This window comes from Coloeus monedula (genome assembly GCF_965178545.1).
Source record: "Coloeus monedula genome assembly, chromosome: 5".
NCBI lineage: Eukaryota > Metazoa > Chordata > Aves > Passeriformes > Corvidae > Coloeus > Coloeus monedula.
This window is the reverse complement of record NC_138785.1, coordinates 36950763-36973332: the sequence shown is the minus strand read 5'-3', so window position 1 is coordinate 36973332 and position 22570 is coordinate 36950763. Positions and strand designations below refer to the sequence as shown.

Here is a 22570-nt window from a genome sequence, read left to right as displayed (position 1 = left end):
TTCTCTGCACAGCATATTCCAATGATCAAACATCCTCACGGAAATGAAGTGGTTTTTTATGCTTGCTGTTACATAGAACAGCAACTTAATCTGAAAAGTTAAGGCAAATATAAACACAAATCTTGCCTAGCGAGCATTCTACAATAAGTTTGCATTAACACATGTTTGATAATGATATAGTTGCAAAAAACTATGAAGGCAGCCTGACAAGACAGAAAATGATGAAGGCATGGCAGTTATACATCATCATTCACAGAACAGCCACAGACTGGGGAGAAGCTGAAGCCACCTCCAAAACAGATCTATGAAACAACTGGGAAAAACAAAAATTATGTTGTTTGTAATGGAGCAGAAAGTCCCATTACAGTCACATGAACAAAGGCCACTTTCTCATCATGACATGCAATACTGGAAAATACAGCAAAAAAATCATCAATGTCATACATTAACATCTGTAGTAATTACATTTATGTGAACAATGAGAAGAGTGGATACAAGAACTACAGTCTATTCTTCTTCCAAGTAACAGGACTAGGGAACCTTAGTGGTTATGCTTGAACGTTGCTCTTGAAAACTTTAGAATCATTCCTTCTTGCTGAATTAGGCCCATAAAAACAGCCAGCCATCTACACAGTTACTGCTCCCTATTGCACGTACCACGTTTCTATTCAGCTGAACAAAGGACTATTCTGAATTTAATTAAAATTAATACTGTCTGCTACAAGACCTGCTTATTAACCAAAAGTAAAAAGGCCTTTTTTTACAAAGAAATAACAAGAAAAAAATAACCAAGCTGGTGGCTTTGAGAGATGGAAAATGAGAAAGGCTATAATTAAATAATCACAGCAGATGACACAGCTACTGCATTCACACTTACCTTGATACCAAAGGTGAAGACTGTCATGATTATTTTAAATATGAGTGCTAAACACAACTGCCATATAGCTGAATAGACTCCAGTGCCTGCTGGACGGTCAGGAATATCATCTACTATTTTGCTTGCATTCATATCATTTCTGTAGTCACAGAGCGAGGAGGATTCTAATGGCCCACAGTCTGTGAAGAGCTCCTTAATAAGCTCACTGGTGTTTAGCCTTGTATATGGATTAGGAAATGCAATGACAGCTGTTATTGCTGCAACAATAATGACCTCCAGGACGGGATACTTCCCAAATTTTGTAGATTTGCGTCGGCGACACCATGCAATATTTGCTCGGATGAAAAATGCTCCCCAGAGCCCACCAAATACTCCCAGAAGAATAAAAGGAAGCAGTTCAAAAAGGTACCAAGGAGTGTGATATTCCACATAAAAAAGAACTAGGCGGCTATTACCAAAAGGATTGATGGATCTTAAAACAAATGCAGCTACTAAAGCAGCAAAAAATGATCTCCATAAAGTTTTCAGTGGGAAATAGTAGCTGACCTGCAAAGGACAACACATGAGAATTATCAGTGACTCAATTAAAAACCTGGAAAGACTGGTTTATGCATGTGTTAGAATACTGCTGCTCACATGATACAAGCTAAAAAATTATTCCTATCACTTGGAGCACTGGCACTCCAGCAGATCCTACATTTTTAGGAAGCTCTACAACTCATATCAGATTTAAAGTCAATACTACAGCAGTGTTGAAACCACTGCTGTTTTAAGACTATCAGGAAATGATGCACTGCAATTTGTGCTTAAAGCTGCTCTGTTTGTGTCTCTTATTAGCCTTCATGAGAACCAGAGCATGTACTAGCTGCACACGCAGATATCCTCCTAATATTTTCACATCTCCTTTCAACCTACATTGAAAGGGTTCTCACAGATCCGTTATTTTTACGAAGTATGATTAAAACAAACAAACAAAAAGAATTAAGAGGCCTCAAAACAGAACATACAATTTCATTCTTAAGCCCCACCATAGCCTGATTAGAATTTCAAGACAGTTTTCTTCTGCATCCTTTTTTGGCAACAGAGGAATTCCTCAAAATTCCCTAAGAATATAACAAAATTATACATGAAAGAATATTTTCCCTCCTTTTCAATTCAGAGATTTTTAGGGTTTTAGTTGTCTTTAAAAATGCCAATGATAGAAAAAACATTTTTATATATCTTGAAAATGACAATTAAAACTAATTTAACATAAACCATTTCTTGGAGAAGAGAATTTGGTTGCCTTGGAGGTAAGTTTTATGGTTATATTTACCCTTTTAATAATTATCAAATTCAATTGTGTTTAGTGTCTGAAACTTTAAGTAATGTTTAAAAACATACTTCACAAAACTGTCCAATAAGTTTCTAAAGCCTTTTTCAAAAATGAACAATAAGGGCCCTATTTCTCTTTATTTTAGAATAAACTCCAGGACTGAAAAGCTGCTGTATCTCTATCTGTATGTAAACTCTAATTATTAACAGACTCAGCCCTTCTCCAGAATAAAGTAAAGCTGACATTCCTTCCAAAAAAAAAAGAAAAAAATAACTTTAGGAGTTTCCTGGTAACAGGGCTCTTGGCTTTGAAATATGGGTCCAAAAATAATTTCCTTCTTAGGAGTCTGAGATTATTAAACTAAGAGAGATTTTAAAAAATACTTATCCTTCAGTGCTATCTCTTGACATACCTCCTCCAGACTGAAAAGGACTCCACCAATTGGGGCACCAAAGGCTACAGAAACTCCTGCTGCTGAGGCAGCTGACAACACCTAGAAAAGAACAAAGGTGAGGATTTTTTTGCAGTCTCTTATATGTTTTAAACATGAACAAAAGAATCTCAATACAGCTATCAGTTTCTTCTATGTTTCTGTTAAGGATACGCACACTTAGTAACAGAAAAGCACGTGGAGAGTGGCCACACCAGCTAGCAATCAGGTACTAGATGTGATGAAGCCAAGAGTACTGCTCAAAGTCCAGAGCTGAAACTGGCCAGTGTTTGAGTAAGGTGAAAAGAATGTACTTTTTAAAGTACATTAATAGCAAGAGGAGTTCTAAGGAAAACATTGAACTGATACTTGTTGAAGATTGTCATCTGACTAACAGGGATGAGGAAAAACACAGGCATTCAATGTGGGTTTTGCCCCAGTCTTTTTAACAATACTGATAGACCTTGGGCTGCCTGGTCCCTTGAGTCAGAGGACCACAAATGTGGGAACAGTGACTTGCCATCTGTGGGCACTGAGATTTTAAGGGACCAGCTTTGTAAGGCCATGGAGCCTGATGGGATTCTTCCCGGAGTACTGAAGGAGCTAGTGGATCCTATGGCAAGACTCCTCTCAATCATTTACCAAAGGTCTTGGGAGTCTGGGGAGGATCCTGCTAACTGGAAGTAGTCAGTGTAAGCCCAATCTGTATCAAGGGTGTGAGGGAAAACCCAGAGAACTAGAGACCCATTAGCCTAACCTGAGCTCCTGGAAAATTACGGAGAAGATTACACTGGGTGCCACTGAAAGGGTTTTAAGTAATAAAGCAATCATCAGGCAGAGTCAACATGAGTTCACAGAGGAAAGGCTTGTTTAACTAATTTGGTGTCTATGATAAGGCCACCTGTCCAGTGGATAAAGTGAAGGTGCTGGATGTAGTTTTCCTGGATTTTTGTGAGGTTTTTGATACTGCTCCTCTGGACAAGATGGCTAACTGTGGGATGAGCAGGTTCACGGTGTGCAGAGTGAAGAACCAACTGAATGTTAGGACTCAAAGAGCTGTAGTGAATAGGGCTACATCTGGCAGGTGACTGCCCACCAGCTGTCAGTTTGTTCAATATATTTATCAATGACCTGAATGTAGGAATTGAATGCACCGTGAGCAAATTTGCTGATGATACCAAATTGGGACGCTCTGTTGACTCTCTTGAGGGACAGGAGGCCTTAAAGAAGAATCTAGATAGGTTGAGGCCCTGGGCAATGATTAATGGGATAAAATCTAATGAGTCAAAATGCTGCCCAACTAGGATGAAGTAACACACCAGGCTCAAGTCTAAGCTGGGAGAGGAGTGGCTGGAGAGTAGCCCTGCCAAGAGGGATCTGGGGGTGCTGGTCGGCAGCAGCTCAGTGTGAGTCAGCAGGGTGTGCCCTGGAACCCAGAGGGCAAAACCCCATCCTGGGGTGCATCAGGCACAGCACAACCAGACAACGAACAGGGGTGATTGTCCCGCTGCACTTGGCCTTGGGGTCCTCACCCTCAGTGCTCTGTGCAGTTCTGAGCCCCACATGTCAAGAATCAAAGAACAAACTCCTTGGTTGCATCCAGACAAGGGAAACAAAACTGGTGACAGGGATGAAAAGAGTGTTGAGAACTGGTTTGGAGAGAAGGAGGCTAGAGCAGAGATCGCCCTGCAGCCCGTGGCCAAGCCCATGGTGACACAGGTTGTTTCCCTGCAGCCCATGAAGGACCATGGCAGAGCAAGCTCCTGGCAAGAGTCATGGCCTGTGAAAAGGAGCCCAAGCAGGAGCAGGTTTCTTGCAACCACTGCAGCCTGCAGGTGATCTACGCTGGGACAGTCCTGAGTGGCTGTACCCTGTGGAAAGGACTATGTCCCATGGATGGGGCCCCACACTGGAGCAGAAAAAGAGTATCAAGAGGAAGGAGCAGCAGAGACAAAGTATCCCCTTGTGCCACTTTGGGATAAAAGAGTTAGGAACGAAGCTGAGCCTTTCAAGAAGGGACAATGGGGGCAAGATATATTCCATTTCATTTTTATTTCTCCCTACTCTACTATCAGCAGCCAAGTAACTTCCTTCAAGTCTAGTCTGTTTGGCCTGTAATGGTAACTGGTGTGGAATCTCCCAGTCCTTACCTTGACCTCTAAGCTTTTCATCTTACTCTCTCCTGCTGTCCTGCTAACGCAGAGGGGCAAGAGAACCGCTTGGCCAATACCAAGTCTAACCCACCAGACTCTGATTAACAACATCGAACTGAAACGGCACAAAACACTGTTGTCACCAGGAACACTTTGTTCACGGGTTCAGAGCACTCTGCTGTCCTCACAACTGAAGACACTCATCAATTACCAAAATGTAGACACAAGCACAGAAAGAATTTAAATAAAATCAAATGGTCTCCGAAGTGGAAGAAATACAAACTGACTCTGCCATGGAAATTATTTACCTGTGAGAATGCTTGGGATAATACATTGTTTTTAACATAATAAACAACTATTGATAATCACTAAAAATTGTCCAAGAGAACAAATACCATCTTTTAAACAAATCAATGTAAATGCACTGATATTCAATGCATTATGCAAATGCTTTTTCAAGAACTTACCTCTCTTTTTTTAGCTTCATTTGTACTGTATTTTGGAAAGAGGTAGGAAAAAATATTCCCACAGCAGCAGGCAACATGTACCAAAGGACCCTCTTTTCCTAAACTCAAACCTGATGCAACAGCCAAGACTAAAGTAATTGTTTTTATCATCAAAGTCCACTTCCCCAAGTATCCTCTGATGATGAAGCCGCTCAAAATGGTTTTTATCTGGAAGAAATAAAAAGCTGTATCTGTTACTGCATTTTTCAATTTTCAGAAAATAAATCATTCTTTAATTTTTGCTGCAGAACTTCAAAGCTAGCCTTTTCAAATTCTAACTTCATCAGACTTTAAAACATGTATCATTCATATTGCTACACTGAGTCTGTTTGCCAGAAGCTTTCCACTTGCAACTTATACTGAAACACTGTACAGTAACATACAACTACATTATCAATTAGATTTAGCAGAAAATTAATCTTCAGCAACTTCTAAGACTGGATTCATTAGTTTATGATGTCAATTATCAAGTGAAGGCAGAAAACTTCTGAAGGAAAAATAAATCTACAAAAACCATACTCAAGGTCTTCTATTGCAGCAATATCCCATTTGCACCAATAACACCTGTTTTCTCTTCATGTTTTACCATCACTACACAAAAATCAACAGTAGATTTCTTCCCATAAAGATGGAAAAGATCAGAGTATCTCCACCAAAAAAATGTGCCACTTGCCAAAGGTATTACTGTGCTTAACAATGCTATATTATTAGCCTGGAAAATATGGCCATATACAGGAAATAATATACAGTTATCATAGGACAGCATGTCCATAAATAGGATGTACACAAAACACTGGGCAGCTGTGTCTAGAAAGTAAAGGTAGCTAAATTTGGAAACCAATTTAAGATGAAATTTCTTCTGGAATAATGGCCCAGAACTACTCCAGGCTTAAACAGAAGCAGATAAAAAAATATTTACAGAAAAACTGAAGAAGTGAGACTGACCAAAATTTATTTGACTTTGGATTTTTCTCTCCCATTCTGTGGATAGTAGCAGACAGCAATTTTAAACAGTGAGTTTTTGAGGATATTACACATTTTACATTGTGACTGTCCATTGGTTTGTGCTACCAAGGCAACTAAAGCCATTGCAACAAGAGATTGATTGCTCTATCAAAGGACCCATATTGTGTCAATGAATCACTGCTCTCTTATCACCATAAGGAGGGTGTAGAATAGGGAAGGTTTGGAAATCATTCTTCAGAAGTATACTAATCCAAATGCTTCCTTAAAAAGTGGTCCTGACAGAAGCAAAATCTACTAACCCGGGAGATTCTTTTGAATTTGGGGCATTTTTTCAGAAACAATTAGCATAATTACATGTTTTCAATTTGAATGCTTGTATTAATATACTTCTTGAAAGGCACAGGGCACTCCTTCTTGCCTTCTCCCGACCCAGTAAGGCAGCACTAATCTACACATTAACATGAAACACCTATAACATATATATATATATATATTAGTTAGACCTCACCTCAGGTATCCCTGAGCCACAGGCATAGGGAGCAAATACCTTCACCAGAGAAACTGCTAAGAAGGCAAAGCTCAATGCCCAGAAAATGTACATTATGTAGTTCATTATGTATGAACCTGGGCCCTAAAAGAAAAAACAAAAAGTCAGAAAATAGACTTGACATAGGAGCAAAATCACTACTTAAAATAATCCAGAAGTACTCTTGCTCCAAGTACATTTATACACACATTTTGAGGCACAATAATTACTGCTGAGAGAGAGTTTTGTTGGAAAAGCATAAAGTCATGACACCTGCACATTAGCACAGATTGGGTTATAAAAGGTAGAAAGTGTTCTAACACTGCATCTTGAAAATAAAAAATAAACATAGCACAGGTATATTTTTAATAGCTATTAGCTGCTAAAATCTAGTGAATACTGAATATATCTTCCTTATTTTAAAAAAATGTATTCTTAGTTATCAGAGAACACCATAAATGTATTTAATTTACATACAGCTATGATCAAGAATAGAAATTCTCCCATTATTAAGAGTTCTATATTCTCATAACTTCCTTACATTTGCAATACTCCAAGGCCCCTTGCAGTTCATGAAATACACATTTATTACACTATAATCTATTAATCAATTCAAATGCTGAAAAACAGCACAGACAGTACAACCCAAATTCATGTTTAGAATCCTAACCTTAAGACCATTATTTTCTTTCCCTATTCAGCCAAGCTGTTGAACAAGACCATCAAAGAATACTCACTTCTGCTTGCCCAATTATTAGTTCTGCCCATGTTTTCCACTGCGGACATTTATCTCTCTCTTCAAATGTGGTCTCATTTGAACCCCAACAACACTGCTCATGGTTAAACCACAAAGCACTAAGGCAAATGCCTTCCTTTAAGTCAGTCATCCAGTCAGCAGCTATGTCAATTAATCCTGCCAATGCCCCTGTTGTAGAAACAGTTTTGTATTAATGTTCTGGTTAACAGAAGTAACACACACAGCTAAAATGAAGGAATGTGCTTGTATTAACTGATGTAAATTGTGATTATAGAAAATTTAGTTAAATAGACATTTAATATACTACTGACTTTGAGGATTATATCCTGTTTTCATTATGGTAAGACTAGTATTTGCCGAAGAATTGAGTACTTTGTATACTTCCCAAGTTAAATGAGATTTTTTTCTTGCTTTTTTTTTTTCCCTATGCCACAGTTCTCCAACAGTCCACTGAAATCAAGGAATTAAGAGTAGAAAGAGAACTGTTACTTTTTTGTGATGGAGCAGTTTACACGGCACCAAGCCTGCTAGAGAGAGATGGGTTTCACCTGTCTAAAAGGTGGAAAAAGATTTTAGTCCATGAGTTGGCAAGTCAAAAGCAGTGTTTCAGCAGAACAAAATTTCAACCAAATTATTAAAACACGTAAGATCTCCTTGTGACTGAAATCAAGGTTGTACCATTTAAGATCCACTAGACATACAACAGAAGGCATCTGAAACTGAAAAACCTACCAAGGTTCAAGACCAGAATTTGCTCACTTTGTTGCTCAGAAACACAATAAAGGAATTTTAATAAACAGCAGCTTAGGGGGTTGAAAACACTACACTGCATGTTCCCACTGAAATTATCAGAAACAATTTCAAGTAATTATACACTCCTGGTTTGTGCATCCAGAAGTATATAAACATGCTACAAACTTTGCATATATATTAATTTATATGTGATTTGTGAAAGTGATTATGTATATACTTAAGCAGTAGTTATACTGTTACCCGTGCTTTTTAATAGCCATAGCCTTACTCTACAACTAATTTTCCTAACATTTAATCTAAAATGTCTGTTTGAAATACTTTTTTTTTTAAAACTTGACACAAAGTTTGTGACCTTTCCTTCCCACAGATTTTGGTCCCTTCGAACTATACTGACAGAAAAAGCAGCAGCACTGCCTTACAGTGGGGCCACAAACTATTGGATGGTTTTAGTTGTTCTCATGGTTTGACACCCACCACAGCTGTAAAATCCATTCTAAAATACATTAAGAAGGAAAGAGAGAATTGAAGTATAGGTCAACAAAGTCTACCTGTTAAAGTCAATGTTTTCTGTGGAAAAACCTCTGTCAAGGTATGACATAAACATATAGCTAGACTTCACTCTTGCATAAGCACATGTTTTAAAAGAAAGTGTGCTTACCAAAACTACACATACACCAGAGATACTTTTACAATCAACACTTTCACAAGAAATCCTACAGGTAAAAACCAAAATTTTTAGGAAAGGGAAAACAAAAATCTCAATCACAGGATTAAAGGACATTGATAGTTTAGTAGGTGGAAGTTCAAAAATGTTTGAGAAACTCTCTAAATTCAGTGAGGATTTTGGTACCCATTTGATCAGTAAACCCTCACCTCAAAATGTTGAAGGCTGTAAATCAAGATAGTCAACTTTTTTCTTCCCTTATGGAATTATCGTAGTAGACTGAACCAGCTCTTAGCTGGTTTGGTGGGGAACAAAGGAAAAACACAGTAACTATACTTGCTGACAAATACAAGACAAGAATCCTTTGTGCTTTCATTTACCTGATGCCAAACCAGTCAGTGTGACTACCAACCATCCTGACCATGCATCATACAAACTTTTTATCATCTCCCATGCTGATTCTTTCTTCTTGCTGTTAATCTGCAAACAGAAGTCATTGAGAGTTGTATGTATTTCTGTAATATGGATGACATACAAATTGCATGATGCAAGCTGCAGGCAAATAAACCCTCTCTTGAAACCACAAGTGTTCTGCTTGTATTTAGTGCATACATAGATACACATAGTTACATAAATAAACCAACTTAATTATTCAGACATCAAACAACTGACAGAGAAACTTATATTTGTTTAATTTAAAGAACCAAAATCCAGGACATGCATTATTAGGATAAATGAATACTTTCTATGACACACACCTAAAACATGAATTGTAACATTATTTCCCTCCTATGGATTAAGTATTTTCTGAACCTCAGTTAAACTGTTAGCATACTAATAATAAGCTATTTCATATGATTCAAATATAAACATCTTTACCTTTAGACTAAAAAACACATAAAAGTAAAATAAAACAAAAAATTGGATAACTACCCTATAAGACTTCTAGACAACTATTAGTAATGACATCTGAAGTTATTGTACTGAAAAAGTTGCTCTTCCTATTTTATCCTTATTTACTTTGTGCACTTAGCTGCAGTGGCACAGACACACTTGTGTCAGTATAAAAGCAATATAGATCACTCTTCACTTTTCTGTACAAATACCACCAAAACCACTATTGTACCATTACAAATATATCTACACTGGAAAATAGCCTTAAATATACTAGCATGCAAAAAATGCAGTACTGTAAAAATGGTATTTGGGTGACAGGGACCTATTCCCAATCGATTAAATTACTGCTTCCTTTCCAAGTTATAATAATGCTGCAAGACTGCAGGTATCAACTAAGCACTGCTTTTTAAACAGTATTCAAGTAGTTCTAGCTGATGCAACTATGTACGAATTTACAGGACATGCATATATTTGTATGTGTTACGAAACCAGACCTTAACTCCAACATCCAACCAAAAAAGTACTGTTATTTATCTCAAGTACCCGTCTATGCCTTTCTCTGTCTTTGCACTTCTCTCGAACCCAGTCAATGGTATGGAAGTCATCATATGTTCCTACTCCAGGAATTGGCTCATCCAGAAGGTCCAGTAAATGTGTTGAACTGTTGATATTTCCTCCATTTGTCATTGTATAATGGGTTCCTGCAGCAGACAAACACAGGAAAGAATTAATTCTGTGATAAATGAAGCATTCAAACTATGCTCATGACACAAAAATTTCTGAACAACTAATTAAGACACTTTCCCTAGTATGCATATTGCATTGTCATTAGGTCTCTCAATGTTACATGCTACCCCTTTCTACTGTCATTATAAGAGAAATTTGCGTATTAGTGACGTTGTGTTTCCATTGGCTAAATAGGAATGTAGTAGTCAAATTATTGTTCGGTTTTGTGTACACACTCCAGAAAAACTTCAATAGAAGCAAGTGGAAAAAAAGAGCAGCTCTGACACACATTTAACTTAAAAGTTTATTTCAGTTTATGAACTACCGGAGGAAAATCTGTTTGTACAAAAACAAAACAAGGATGATTAGCTAGAAAGTTCACAGTACCTTCATATGTTACCAGTTAATTCTAAATATACATTCCATTGACTACGAATCTCTCCTACACATCTAAACCAGCTACAAAAAGCAACAAAAAGCCAAACAGATACTCATATTTTGGTTTTACTTATTTTTTCAGGTAAGTCACAGAATAGTCCTTGGTCATGAAAAATTGGAAATATTGTATTAAGAAAATATCTTCTGCCAATTTGTCATCACTAGCTAGTTTCTTCACAAACAGCTTGCAGAGCAATAGCCCCACAAATATTTATTCACTGATCAGAGTAAGAAGAGCAAGAGGGGTACTGAGAATTTTTCCATCATTCTCTCTCCATCTCCACTCTCTCTCCTTTTCCATCTTCAAAAGTGATAAAGTTTTACTTTTTTTAAGCTTTCAAATGTCATAAATTCTGTAATATATTGGCTTTTTTTCTTAGTTCTCACTTGTTTGACTAAGAACAAAATAATTTGCCCAACAGTATATGGCACATCACAGTGATCTCTATTCATAAAGATGTAGGCCCAAGTTGACCAAGATTTCTGTCAGTTCAGACAGACGCCAGAACTCATTTCACTAGATTGACACTGGGATGTTTAGACAGGTGGGGGTTTTTTAAAGCTGGGTTTTTTTCTTGTTTGGTTTTAATTCCAGGCTTCTTTAATTGAGCTTCTTGGTATTGTCAGCAGAAATTTACAACTAACCAAAAGACCAAAGCAAACAAACAAAAAGCTTGTCAAAGGACCTACCTGTAAACTTCCAAATGCTACAAATGCTGAGTTCACCAGCCCAAGCCCTCACAGCAATTCATAATTAGCTTTACACATAAGTAAAATGTGCCTTTTCCCTTTAAAAATGTGAGTTCTAAGATCTAGAAGAAGCAGTGTGACACCTGGCATTACACTCGGACCAAAGTTGTGTTTCAGTCATCTACTGCTTAAGACGTTGTGTTGATGCCTGCTATATAACACATTGTTTATTCAGATATTTTCTTAGCGGTGAAAGACAAAACGAGAAAATAATACAAAATCCGTATTAAGATAAAATGCAATCTATAATTTTCAAGATACACAAACAACTATTACTACAAATTCTATAAAGATTAGAAGAAAAGTACAGAAGACAATGCAAATGTAGCAGACAGCTCCCCTATAACACCAATACCATTTTCTTACGTGGGCCTGGCTGCCATCTTTAGCTTAATACTTTTTTTCCCCAGTTTATGCCATAGTAAATTCCCCCTCATATATTTCCCATAGCTAAGCCCTCTAAATCTCTTCCCAAAGCTGCTGGTCTCTCTTAAGGCAGACATAAAGAAGCATTACCTATGCTTCCATTAATAAAAGTCTAACAACAACAACAATTTAAATCAGATTTGCTAATAGAGGTGATTGTGAAAACCTTGCTTTAGGATAAGGGATTAAATTCTCTTTCCATTTCCAATTACCCCAACTAGAAGTCTAAGATACATGTCTGGCTAGCTGAAAGGGCAAGGTTATCTTGTGGAAGAGATAATAACAAAATTCACACTGTAATAACTAGTTCAGCTCTCAAAATTAAGACAGTAATAGAATACATTATTAAAACATTATTTTTACATGAAATCAACTTCTTTTGCAAAGCCAGGAGACATAAGTTAACCTCACCCCCAGCTTAATTATTAATCTCCTACAAAGTTACAATGCGATCACACAGTTTCCTGAACCTAAGTGAGTAGGGTAGGGCAAAAGCTTGTCTTTGCTCTGGAGGAGTTGGTTTTATGCCCTGCTATTTATGAAGCAATATCAAACTACAAGGTGCATGCAATCCTATGCCACAGAAGGCAAAGAAGAGTTGAGAGTTGTATCACAAACAGTAACAGATTATTTTATGCATATCACAACGTGCTGAATTAGAATTCCCTGCAGGGGATTATCAGAGATGGCACCCCATTAATTGCACCTGACCCATAGCAGAACTTGGAGTAGACTACAAAGGACACTGTCTAGACACAGTAAAAATCCCACTGAAACTATGACAGGCTCCTACTTTGCCAACAGTTGCTGGCACACCAAATACTGGAATATAAGTGATTATGTATGACAGGGAAGAGACACAGAACAAGATATGAAGCTGAAGAGCAGGTTTTGTTGAATACAGAGCTGCTGTGAATGCTGATGAAACTGAATAGCTGTAATCTTGTACCAAGTGAGAAAACAGGCAGCAGTTAGTGTGGTAGAAAAGCATCCTTTCAGGGGACCATGAAGAGGCCAACTCTACAAAATCTGATGCTCTGTATCTAAGATAGAGAAGCCTGAGATGACACTCTCCTGCTAGTATTATGATCTATGTAGTATATAACTATTCTAAAGGAGATTTTAGAGAAATATACTTTTACTAAGACTCAACGCTTTTCTAAGCTTTCACTTCCCTTTCTACCCTTCCTTCTCTAGCTAGCACTTCATACAGCAAGATGCTCCTTCCAGCTCTGAAGATAATGATTCTCATCAGTATAAACACACAAATTCTCACCATTTACTCCCAGTTTCAAAGTGCCATTAAATGTATTTTCAATGCAGTAACTTTTGTTAAAACCCGTACCAGAATGCAAATATTTCACCACAACATTCTAACCATCAGGCAGGAAATCATCATTACATAGATAAATTGTACCACTTAGCAAACCTTCAGAAATTGCTTACCCTTCCTTCCTCTCCCTCTTCCCCAGTCCTCAAGTTTCAAGACACTGTCTCAGGCTACATGCTTTTCACCAAAGCACAATTTTGGTCATAAAAACCACAACAAGCACTTAGTACACGAGATGTATAGGCACAGCCTCTAGCTACAGTTAAGAGAACACTTCTGATGCTCATATGTAGACACCTAAGCCATTCTGGAGCTATAAAGTAAAGCCTTTTTGTTACATATGAGATTGCTTAAGTTTTTATGAGACTGGGAAGCTAATGGTAAAAGTGGCATGCAGAACTGCTATTCCAAACTAACCTGTGTTACTAGAGAGAGGGAAACAGTAATATACTGATCCTCTCAGAGACTTAGTACAACTCGTAAGAATGCTTATAAAGGAAACACAGTCTTTCCACACTTTGCAAAAATAAGCCAAAATCACAGAATAGTTTAGATTGGAAGGGACCTTAAAGATCATCTAGTTCTTGGGCAGGGACACCTTTCACTAGACAGGTTACTCAAAGCCCTATCCAACCTGGCCCTGAACACTTCCAGGGATGGGGCATCTACAGCTTCATTGGGCAACCTGTTCCAGTGCCTCACCACCTTCACAGTAAACAATTTTCTTCAGTATCTAATCTAAAACTACTCTCAGCTTGAAGCCATTCCTCCTTGTCCTGTCACTACACACTCTTGTAAATAGTCTTTCTCCATCTTTCTTGTAGGCTCCTTTCAGGTACTGGAAGGCAGCAATTAGATCATCCCAAAGCCTCCTCTTTTCCAGGCTGAACAAACCCAGCCCTCTCAGCCTTTCCTCATAGGAGACGTGCTCCAGCTCTCTGACCATGCTGGTGTCCCTCTGCTGGACTTGCTCCAACAGGTCGATGTCCTTCCTGCACTGGGGACCCAGAGCTGGATGCAGCACTGCAGGTGGGATCTCAGCAGAGTGGAACAGAGGAGAAGGATCCCCTCCCTCTCCCTGCTGGCCATGCTGCTTTGGATGCAGCCTAGGACACGTTTGGCTTTCCCGGCTGCAAGTGCACATGGCCGGGTCACGTCCAGCTTCTCATCCACCAACATCCCCTTGTGCTTGGTCTTGTTAAACCTCATGAGATTCCCACGGGCTCACTTCTGGAGCTTGTCCAGGTCCCTCTGGATGGTATCCTATCCTTCAGGAGTGCCACCTGCACCGCTCAGCTTGGTGTCATCTACAAATTTGCCAAGGGTGCACTTGATCCCTTTATCCGTGTCACTAGTGAAGATATTAAATAACACCAGTCTCAATACCAACCCCTGAGGGACACCACTTGTCACCTATCTCCATCAAGACTCTGAGCCATTGACCATTACCCTCTGGATGTGACCCTCCAAGCAATTTCTTACCCATCTAATAACCTATTCATTGAATCCATCTCTGTCCAGTTTAGAAAGAAGGATGTTGTGGGGGAGTATGTCAAAGGCTTTACAGAAGTCCAGATAAACAATATCTGTAACTTCCCTTTTTCACTGTCATAGAAGGTCACTGGGTTGGTCAGGCAGGAGCCTTGGTGAAGCTGTGCTATCTGTCCTGAAATCTCAACATGTAACTGCTGTGAGCTGCTGCAAGCTTCTAGGCAGTAAGCTTCTAGACAAAAAAGGCAACATGCTTCTTCAGAAAAAAGAAACTCTTCTGGGGGATTCAGTCACCGTAAGTCTTGAATGAACTACATTCTAGAAAGGCAGCTGACTTTTGTTACCCTTCCATGCATGTAATTCCAAGCCTTGAGCACAATCCTTTCTCAGTAATCAGCTCTGGTATTGCTGAAGTACTGCTTCAACTGAAGTTGTTAAAAAAAATGTTAAAAATTGCACAAAGTTAAAAGAAAAACTGTAATAAGCATTAAGGTTAGCATTAAAACACTGTATTTTGGGACACCTGATGAGAATGAAGTACAACAAAAACAAAAATGCCACACAAATGAAACCAGAATAAGAAAGTGGATTCCAACACCATAAAAAAGCTTTTATTTCTGAAGAAGTGAAGGATTTTTTCTTTCTCCTTCTTTTTTTTTTTAATTTTAATGAGAATGTAAAAATGCAGTCAAAAATTGCTTGAGAAGGTACTATGTCTGACAGAAAATAAACAGTCCTTACCATATTGCTCTCCTGCACTTCTCTCTGAACATGAAGTTATACTCAGTGGCTGTTGGGTCCCAACACTGATCCAACCTCCTGCTTTGCCTACCTAGTTTCTCCTGATGGAACCACTAGGAAAAAAACTTACAGAACTAATATTTTACTATACTCACAGAAGCTGCTTTATATGTCACAGATTCCTCCTAGCCTTTCGTCCCTCACTAAGGCAAGGAATATCTCTTCTTTCATATTTTATAGATGTGCCTCATACAAGAAGTATTAGGTCTTGATTGATGTTGGAACTATGATAAACATGACAGAAGCTGATTTATGTAGATTACACACAGCATTCTTAAGGCCACGCACAGTATTTTTAAAGGCTGCCTTACCTCCTGCAGCAGTAATCCCATACTGCTTTGTCTTTTTTCAACTCAGGAGATTTCTTTCAAATTTGAAAGTAACCCTGGGCAACATGCAGCTGATGAAAGGTGGGGCTTTTGAAGAAAAATATCTGGTAAGTTTGTAGTTAATTTATTTCACACAAGAAAGGGGTTTTGCAACATACATGATGCTCCTGATGCGCGCACAGCTGTTTAACAATCCTCCCCAACTCTTTCCTTGTAGGCAGTACTCCTTCTTTTCTCATAAAAATAATGCGAAGAGAAACAACAAGATTTAAGACAAATGCTCCATCCTGGGTAGTCAAATGATGCACGACAGATTTTTATGTGCTAATCCACCATGTGATGATCTGAAGAATTACCCATTATCACCTAGAGAACAAATCCACACAGCTACACCCTCGCAAGAGAATAAGGTACAGAACTGAAACATGAACAGGCCTCAAGAGGGTGGCTCTGAGAGTTAACAAGAGACCATAATCTTATGATAAAGCTTAAGACCCCTTCTATATACTACATAGCACGTGATATCCATCTTCTGAATGCACATCACAAAATACACCGTTGTCTCAAACTGAGCCTGTATTACCTTATTCCATTTTAAGAAATGAGACACACCTCTCCAGTCATAACTACACAGTAAGACTGAGCTGATCTAATTGACTGCTGCCACACAAAGAGTAGATCTTGCTCCCCCTTTTTCTCCCTGCCATTCTTGGTCACACACTCCCACTCACCCTTCAATCAGCTCTGTCACCCTTGATCCGACTGCACAGTAAACCAAGCCAACATGCTAATCCAACTAAGCAGACAAAACTAACAACAGAAAAATCTGCCATTATATGGAACTGGAATCAAGTTTCTGTGCTGTTGGAGAAAAAAACAGAGCCAGTAGAAGGGCAAGAACTGAGAGAATAGATGGGGAGCAACAAGTTCACCCCCTTCCATAGAAACAAACAGTCTGACTAGTTATCCTGAAATACGTAAATGCACACTTGGGGTCTTGTTAGATTTTAATTACAACTTTCTGCTGGAAACAACTCAAAACTATAAATATTAATGTCCATACACTATACAGTAACATCTATTTCACAGAGTTCAAAACTCCCAAAGGTTTAGAAACATTCCAGAGTTGTGAAAACAACAACAGATAAACAATGTCAATGCTGTATTCAGTGGCAGAGCAATAACAGGACCTAATTTCTCAAAGGTATTCCTCTACAAGCTATGTAATTGCTAACTCTTACAGCAAGAATAGTTGCTGCTGCTCACCCATCCCTTTTTCTAAACAATGCACAACTACACAGCATTCCCCTCAGCTGCTGTTCTATGGCTGACAGCAGTGCAACATGTCTCATCTGGGCTACTCCCAGCAGTGTGAAAGGAGGAGGGAAAAAAATAAATGCACCTCTGCGAGTGAAAATGAAGTTAGTCAGATTACAGTAAAGGCTGGAATAAGCTCCCCCTGACATGACCATCCAAATCTGCTGAGTGTTAAAATCAGCAGGGGCTGTAGCTTTCCAGAGACCAGATAACTAATCCAAGGCTTTGCTTCACCCGTGTGTCCTTGAGTATTAGGTGGCAAGGGGAGTGGAGGCAGGGAAGCGCCCTGCATGCAACGCACACCGTAAGGATCACACGCTTGTAACAAAGAAGATTTGTATACACGAGGTATGTGTCAGCGCCTCAGCTTCTTTCTGCCTCCATATTCAGACCTCAAAATATGAGGCTTTCAAGAAACGATCATCAGTTTATTTAAATTTGTCTGTAACCACTCAAAAAGAGTCATTAAGCACTATTTCCTTTTCCTGGCTAGAAGTAATTTTTAAATTTCAGAATCAGAAGTACAGCACACAATGCCAGTGTTATTTGCTACTGTTGATCATTAACGATGCTAAAGTCTTTGCAATCAAGTAATACATTCCACTTTGTGTGCAACTAAGAATTTTCAGCGTCTCTTTCAGTTAGCTCTTCTAACTGCATCAAAGGCTTTCAAGCACAAATTGGTCTCTGCATTACAATCAAAATGCATATAAAATTGACACAACTATATACACACAAACTGGAAAAAATCGGCTGGAAAAAATTTGATAAATGGGAAACAGGAAGACTCGGAACAAGTTTTGAAGAACAAGGAAAAGAAATAAAATGATTTATCAAAGTACTGCATAATACCCTCCATTTTGTCTGCCCCCAAAGAGATCTGGGTTTAAAAATAACCTTTTAAAAAGAAGGAATTAAATCAAAGTTCAATAGTAGAACCTCGGAGTTAAACCAAGACTTTTGAAGATTTGTGTCCACCACAAATGGACAGGAAAGGGGAGGAAAAAAAAAAGCCCAAGCTCTGGCTTTTCACTTTAGTTGAAACACACATTTCTGTTTCTATGATGCAGCACAAAAAAAAAAAGGGTTTATTGTTACGGATTTCTTTTCTTGTAGTCATAAAGGCAGATGGACTATATTTATTTAATTATGTCTATGATAAATAGGGACTTCAGATATGCAAGTGAAAAGTTATTGAGATCCGTCCACTACTAAATTTACAACTTATATTTAGGATGAATAATGAGGGAGGAGATGAGAAAAATAGAAGGTATAAAAATATATAAAGTTAGATAAAGCAAACATTGCAAAAGGGAAGTCATCTGTGATCTAAGAATGACCAAGGCCATAAGAGTCAGAACAACAGAAATTTAGATAATTAGATTTCTAAGTGCCACTGCTGCATGTACTTAAGAGCAACTTATTTATATGTTGTTTTAGAGGGTAAAGTCAAGATGCAACAAAAATAATAATTCTGCTAATATGATTATCCCAATCAGACCATATTCAGGCCCAAGGAGGGCATAATCTTGGTCTGTTCATTAGCTTTCTAATATCTCAAATAAAAATACATTAAAAAATTATTTCCAAAATTGAGAAACATGCTTAATAGAGAACCTTACCAGTTATATAGCACATGCAGACAGATAACCTGCAACTACCTAAATGAACTGTAGTTACATCTGATGGTACTTTATTTTAATCATCAAAGGCAAATATGCTAAACTCATAATTGAAAATCCTTATCCCTCTTTTATACTAGGAACCTTAAAACAAAGCACAGCAGAAATTCAGTGCCATAATTATGCTGAGTTTCTCCAAGTTAGAGAATGATAATAATCTTGATCACATTTTCTGTTGTGAACATGCAATTAATCTAGAAATTAATTTTTTAACTCTCCCTCTGCTACTAATAACATTTCGGAGTCAAGCTTTAGCTCTGAGCATGTGTACACAACTTTCACACCCATTTACTTCAACGGTCACAATGGTAATGACTCTTGATTTATTACAAATTCTCAAACATAAAAGGCCCTTAAGCAGAAATGCCCTAAAATACCAAAGTATAACTTTTATCACTTAAGAAGATCTGAACTGGCTCAGTATGCATCTGACAGAAAGTCTTCCTAAGATATTATTAAATATTCTCTATCCCACATCTTACAGTAACAGGTGAGGCTGCAGGTGGCTGAGAGGTTTCTCCAATGTTTCTATTAGTATTGCCTAAGCAAGAGAAGTTGCACTTTCATGACTAGTGCACAATAAATGAAATTGTGACTCATTTTGTCTCCCAAAAAAAAATTAGGTTTACTAAAACTAAGTCATCAGTAAATCTGGCATGTTCTTTATCTATGTAATTTTCACATGTCCTGGCTACTGACTCAATCACAGACTACTAATGAAACAAAATTTCATTAATTTTGCTTGAGGACTTCCAATTTCTTAAATCTAAGATGTGTTTATGCATTTGTAGCAAATAACTGGGAGTCAACAACACTTGTGCCTACTGAAGATCAAGTCTTCCTTGATCTGGTAGCCTAGCCACTATACATGTACTGCTATTGCTCAGATTTCAAATTTTTGAAGTGTGGTAAAATGAATTCTTATTTAGGCATTTAAAAAAGAGGGGCAGGGGGGAGGGTATCAAAGAGTGTGAGCATGTATGTGAATAGCTGGAAGACAAGCAAGATACTGATCATTCTGAACTTTCAAAAGGATCAAGGTAGTAAATATGATACAAAAATAAATCCAAGGGCAACACAAGTAATTTATTTACGCGACATATGTTCCAGTATATGGTTTGTTATATGAAAAATTCCTACAAAAATGTACATGTCAGTCACTTGGGATATATGCAATCCTAAATCAGAACTTTTAAACCCTTTCTGAGAAGTAGTATTTTTAACTCTTTTACTTAGTAGAGAAGAGAGCAGAAGTGAACTGTGCTCCTGAAGTTTTATTTCAGTGTGTCAGGGAGGATAAGGAGGTCTGGAATGATGCATTTAGTATGACATAAAAAGAAGTCTTAGGACTGCACAAGTCAAAGGAACTCCTGGCATGAAGTATGCAATAATATCTGTTTAGTTTTTGGGTTTGTTTTTGTTGGTTTTTTTTTTAAACAGATAATAATGAGTAATCAACATAAAAGATAAACACAATTAACAAATACATATTTTTAAATCTTTCCATTTGATGTTTCACAGTGTATTTGCACTGAAAAAAAATCTTCTTAATGCAAGCTAACGGATCAGGCCTTTAATAATAATATATTATAATAGTTTGTATTTCATCTCACTGAACATTAGTGAAGGCCGTTAATTAAACCTCAAAGGCCCCTGATGATTTAAACAGCCATTTCATAATTGCTGAGGTACAGCTACTTTGAGAGAGCCACTGCAGTCAACTAGTGCAACAAATGCTTTCATGTTACAAAACAATTTTGCATTATGTGAACAGTACTCTGCAGGACATAGGAGTTTTCAGTATGTGAATAAGGCAAAAAATCTCCCTGCCTTTAACAATTAAGTCTGCTTTCTCAGAATATCTTTACCCATGTTCTCTGAGCTTGTTATTACAGTGCCCTGAAATCTACATAAGAGGAAAATAAAAATCTTGGTAGTGCACAAAATAATGTCAAGAATTTACTTTCAAGTTCTGGCTTTGTCTGCTAGCATTTTAAGCTTTATTTTAATAGCTGAATCACAGTAACAGACTACTGTGGCATTGTAAGCCAGCAGGAAATACAAATTTTGGTTACATCTATGGAACAAACGGGTCTGGAGGCATCTTCTTATGAGACATATGCACTTGCAAAATTCAGACTTCCAGGAGATTATGGTGACACTATTCAGATTTTGTTGTTGGTTGTTTGGGGTTTTTTTTATCTAAACTTACTATAGCAAGTCCAAGAAGCACCACTAACATTTGTTTTGAAATATAGTATTAGAATATGGGAAGCACAAGCCCTAAAAGAATTCAGTCAAACTGTAAAAATGACAAGTCACAACTGGGAATTGTATTGCTGGTCCCCAGCAGTGTCACCACAATGGAACTACCTAGTTGAATCCTCCACTGTTTTCATTACAGTATTTGCAAACGTTATGTTTAACAGCAGTACTCCAGGGTGCCATACACCACTCTGCACTGCAAATATCTTTTTGTATTGTAAAAATCAACTAAAACCTGTTAATTTCCAGGAATACACACTGGATTACATTTCAATGTCTAACTGTAACTGCAGAGTCTCAAAGTGTCATGTTAGGGCTGGTTTGCAGTTCTCATATTTAAATCTATCTACAAATCGAAACTCACAGCACAGTTGAGGTTGGAAGGGATCTCTGGAGGTTATCTTGTAGAAAACCCCTGCTCAAGCAGGGCCACCTACAGCTGTTCTCCCAGGACCATGTCCACACAGTTTTTGTGTATCTCTGAGGAAGATTTCACTACCTCTCTGAGTGAGCTGTTACAGTGCTCCGTCAACCTCGAAGTAAAAAACTGCTTCCTGATGTTCAGAGGGCACCTCCCATGCTCAGTCTGTGTCCATTGCCTCTGGTCCTGTCACTGGGCACCACTGAGAAGTGCCTGTCTCCACCTTCTTTGCACTTTCCCTTCAGGTATTCAGCCTTGATAAGATCCCAAATTTGCATTTTGCAAATCTTCTAAGAAAATACCTGCCTCAGTTTCTCAGAAGTGGTTCTAAAATCTGACTTAGAGAACTATCTAGCACTTGCTATATAATAATGACCTGGGCAGCGTAAAATTTGCCTATCTAAAATAAACTGTATTGGAACTTGTTGATATTCTTAAAATATGCTGCAAAACATTCTAAGAATCGTAAAAAGACAACAAATAACCTTCTATGTAAATTATTAAAATACAGATAAAATATTAGATGAAAATAAATTATGAATTAATTTATTTATAGAAATAAGAGTTCACAAGGACATGCAAACCAATAAATTACATCGAGAAAAAGAATCATTTTATGTAAATCGTATCTTTGTTCTCAGCCTACCTCCTCTCTAATGCCTTCGCTAGCAGCTATAAATGTTGATAACGTTCTAATTTTAGATAGGCCAATTTAAACAAAACTACGAATTCACTACATTTATTGTTTTA

The 22570-nt window shown here is 37.8% G+C and overlaps 1 protein-coding gene across 4 annotated transcripts in view; it reads right to left on the bottom strand.

The window, feature by feature from the left end:
- Positions 1–22570, bottom strand: part of CLCN3 (chloride voltage-gated channel 3) — a 66001-nt gene that overhangs the window by 14237 nt on the left and 29194 nt on the right. For all 4 annotated transcript variants that reach the window (XM_082281858.1, XM_082281855.1, XM_082281857.1 and 1 more), the window contains 7 exons: positions 10388–10545; positions 9328–9427; positions 7511–7698; positions 6756–6878; positions 5243–5449; positions 2605–2685; positions 878–1423 (listed from right to left, as the gene is read on the bottom strand). In XM_082281858.1, the coding sequence (XP_082137984.1) occupies positions 878–1423; positions 2605–2685; positions 5243–5449; positions 6756–6878; positions 7511–7698; positions 9328–9427; positions 10388–10545 (1403 nt within the window). The remainder of the gene's footprint in view (positions 1–877; positions 1424–2604; positions 2686–5242; positions 5450–6755; positions 6879–7510; positions 7699–9327; positions 9428–10387; positions 10546–22570) is intronic.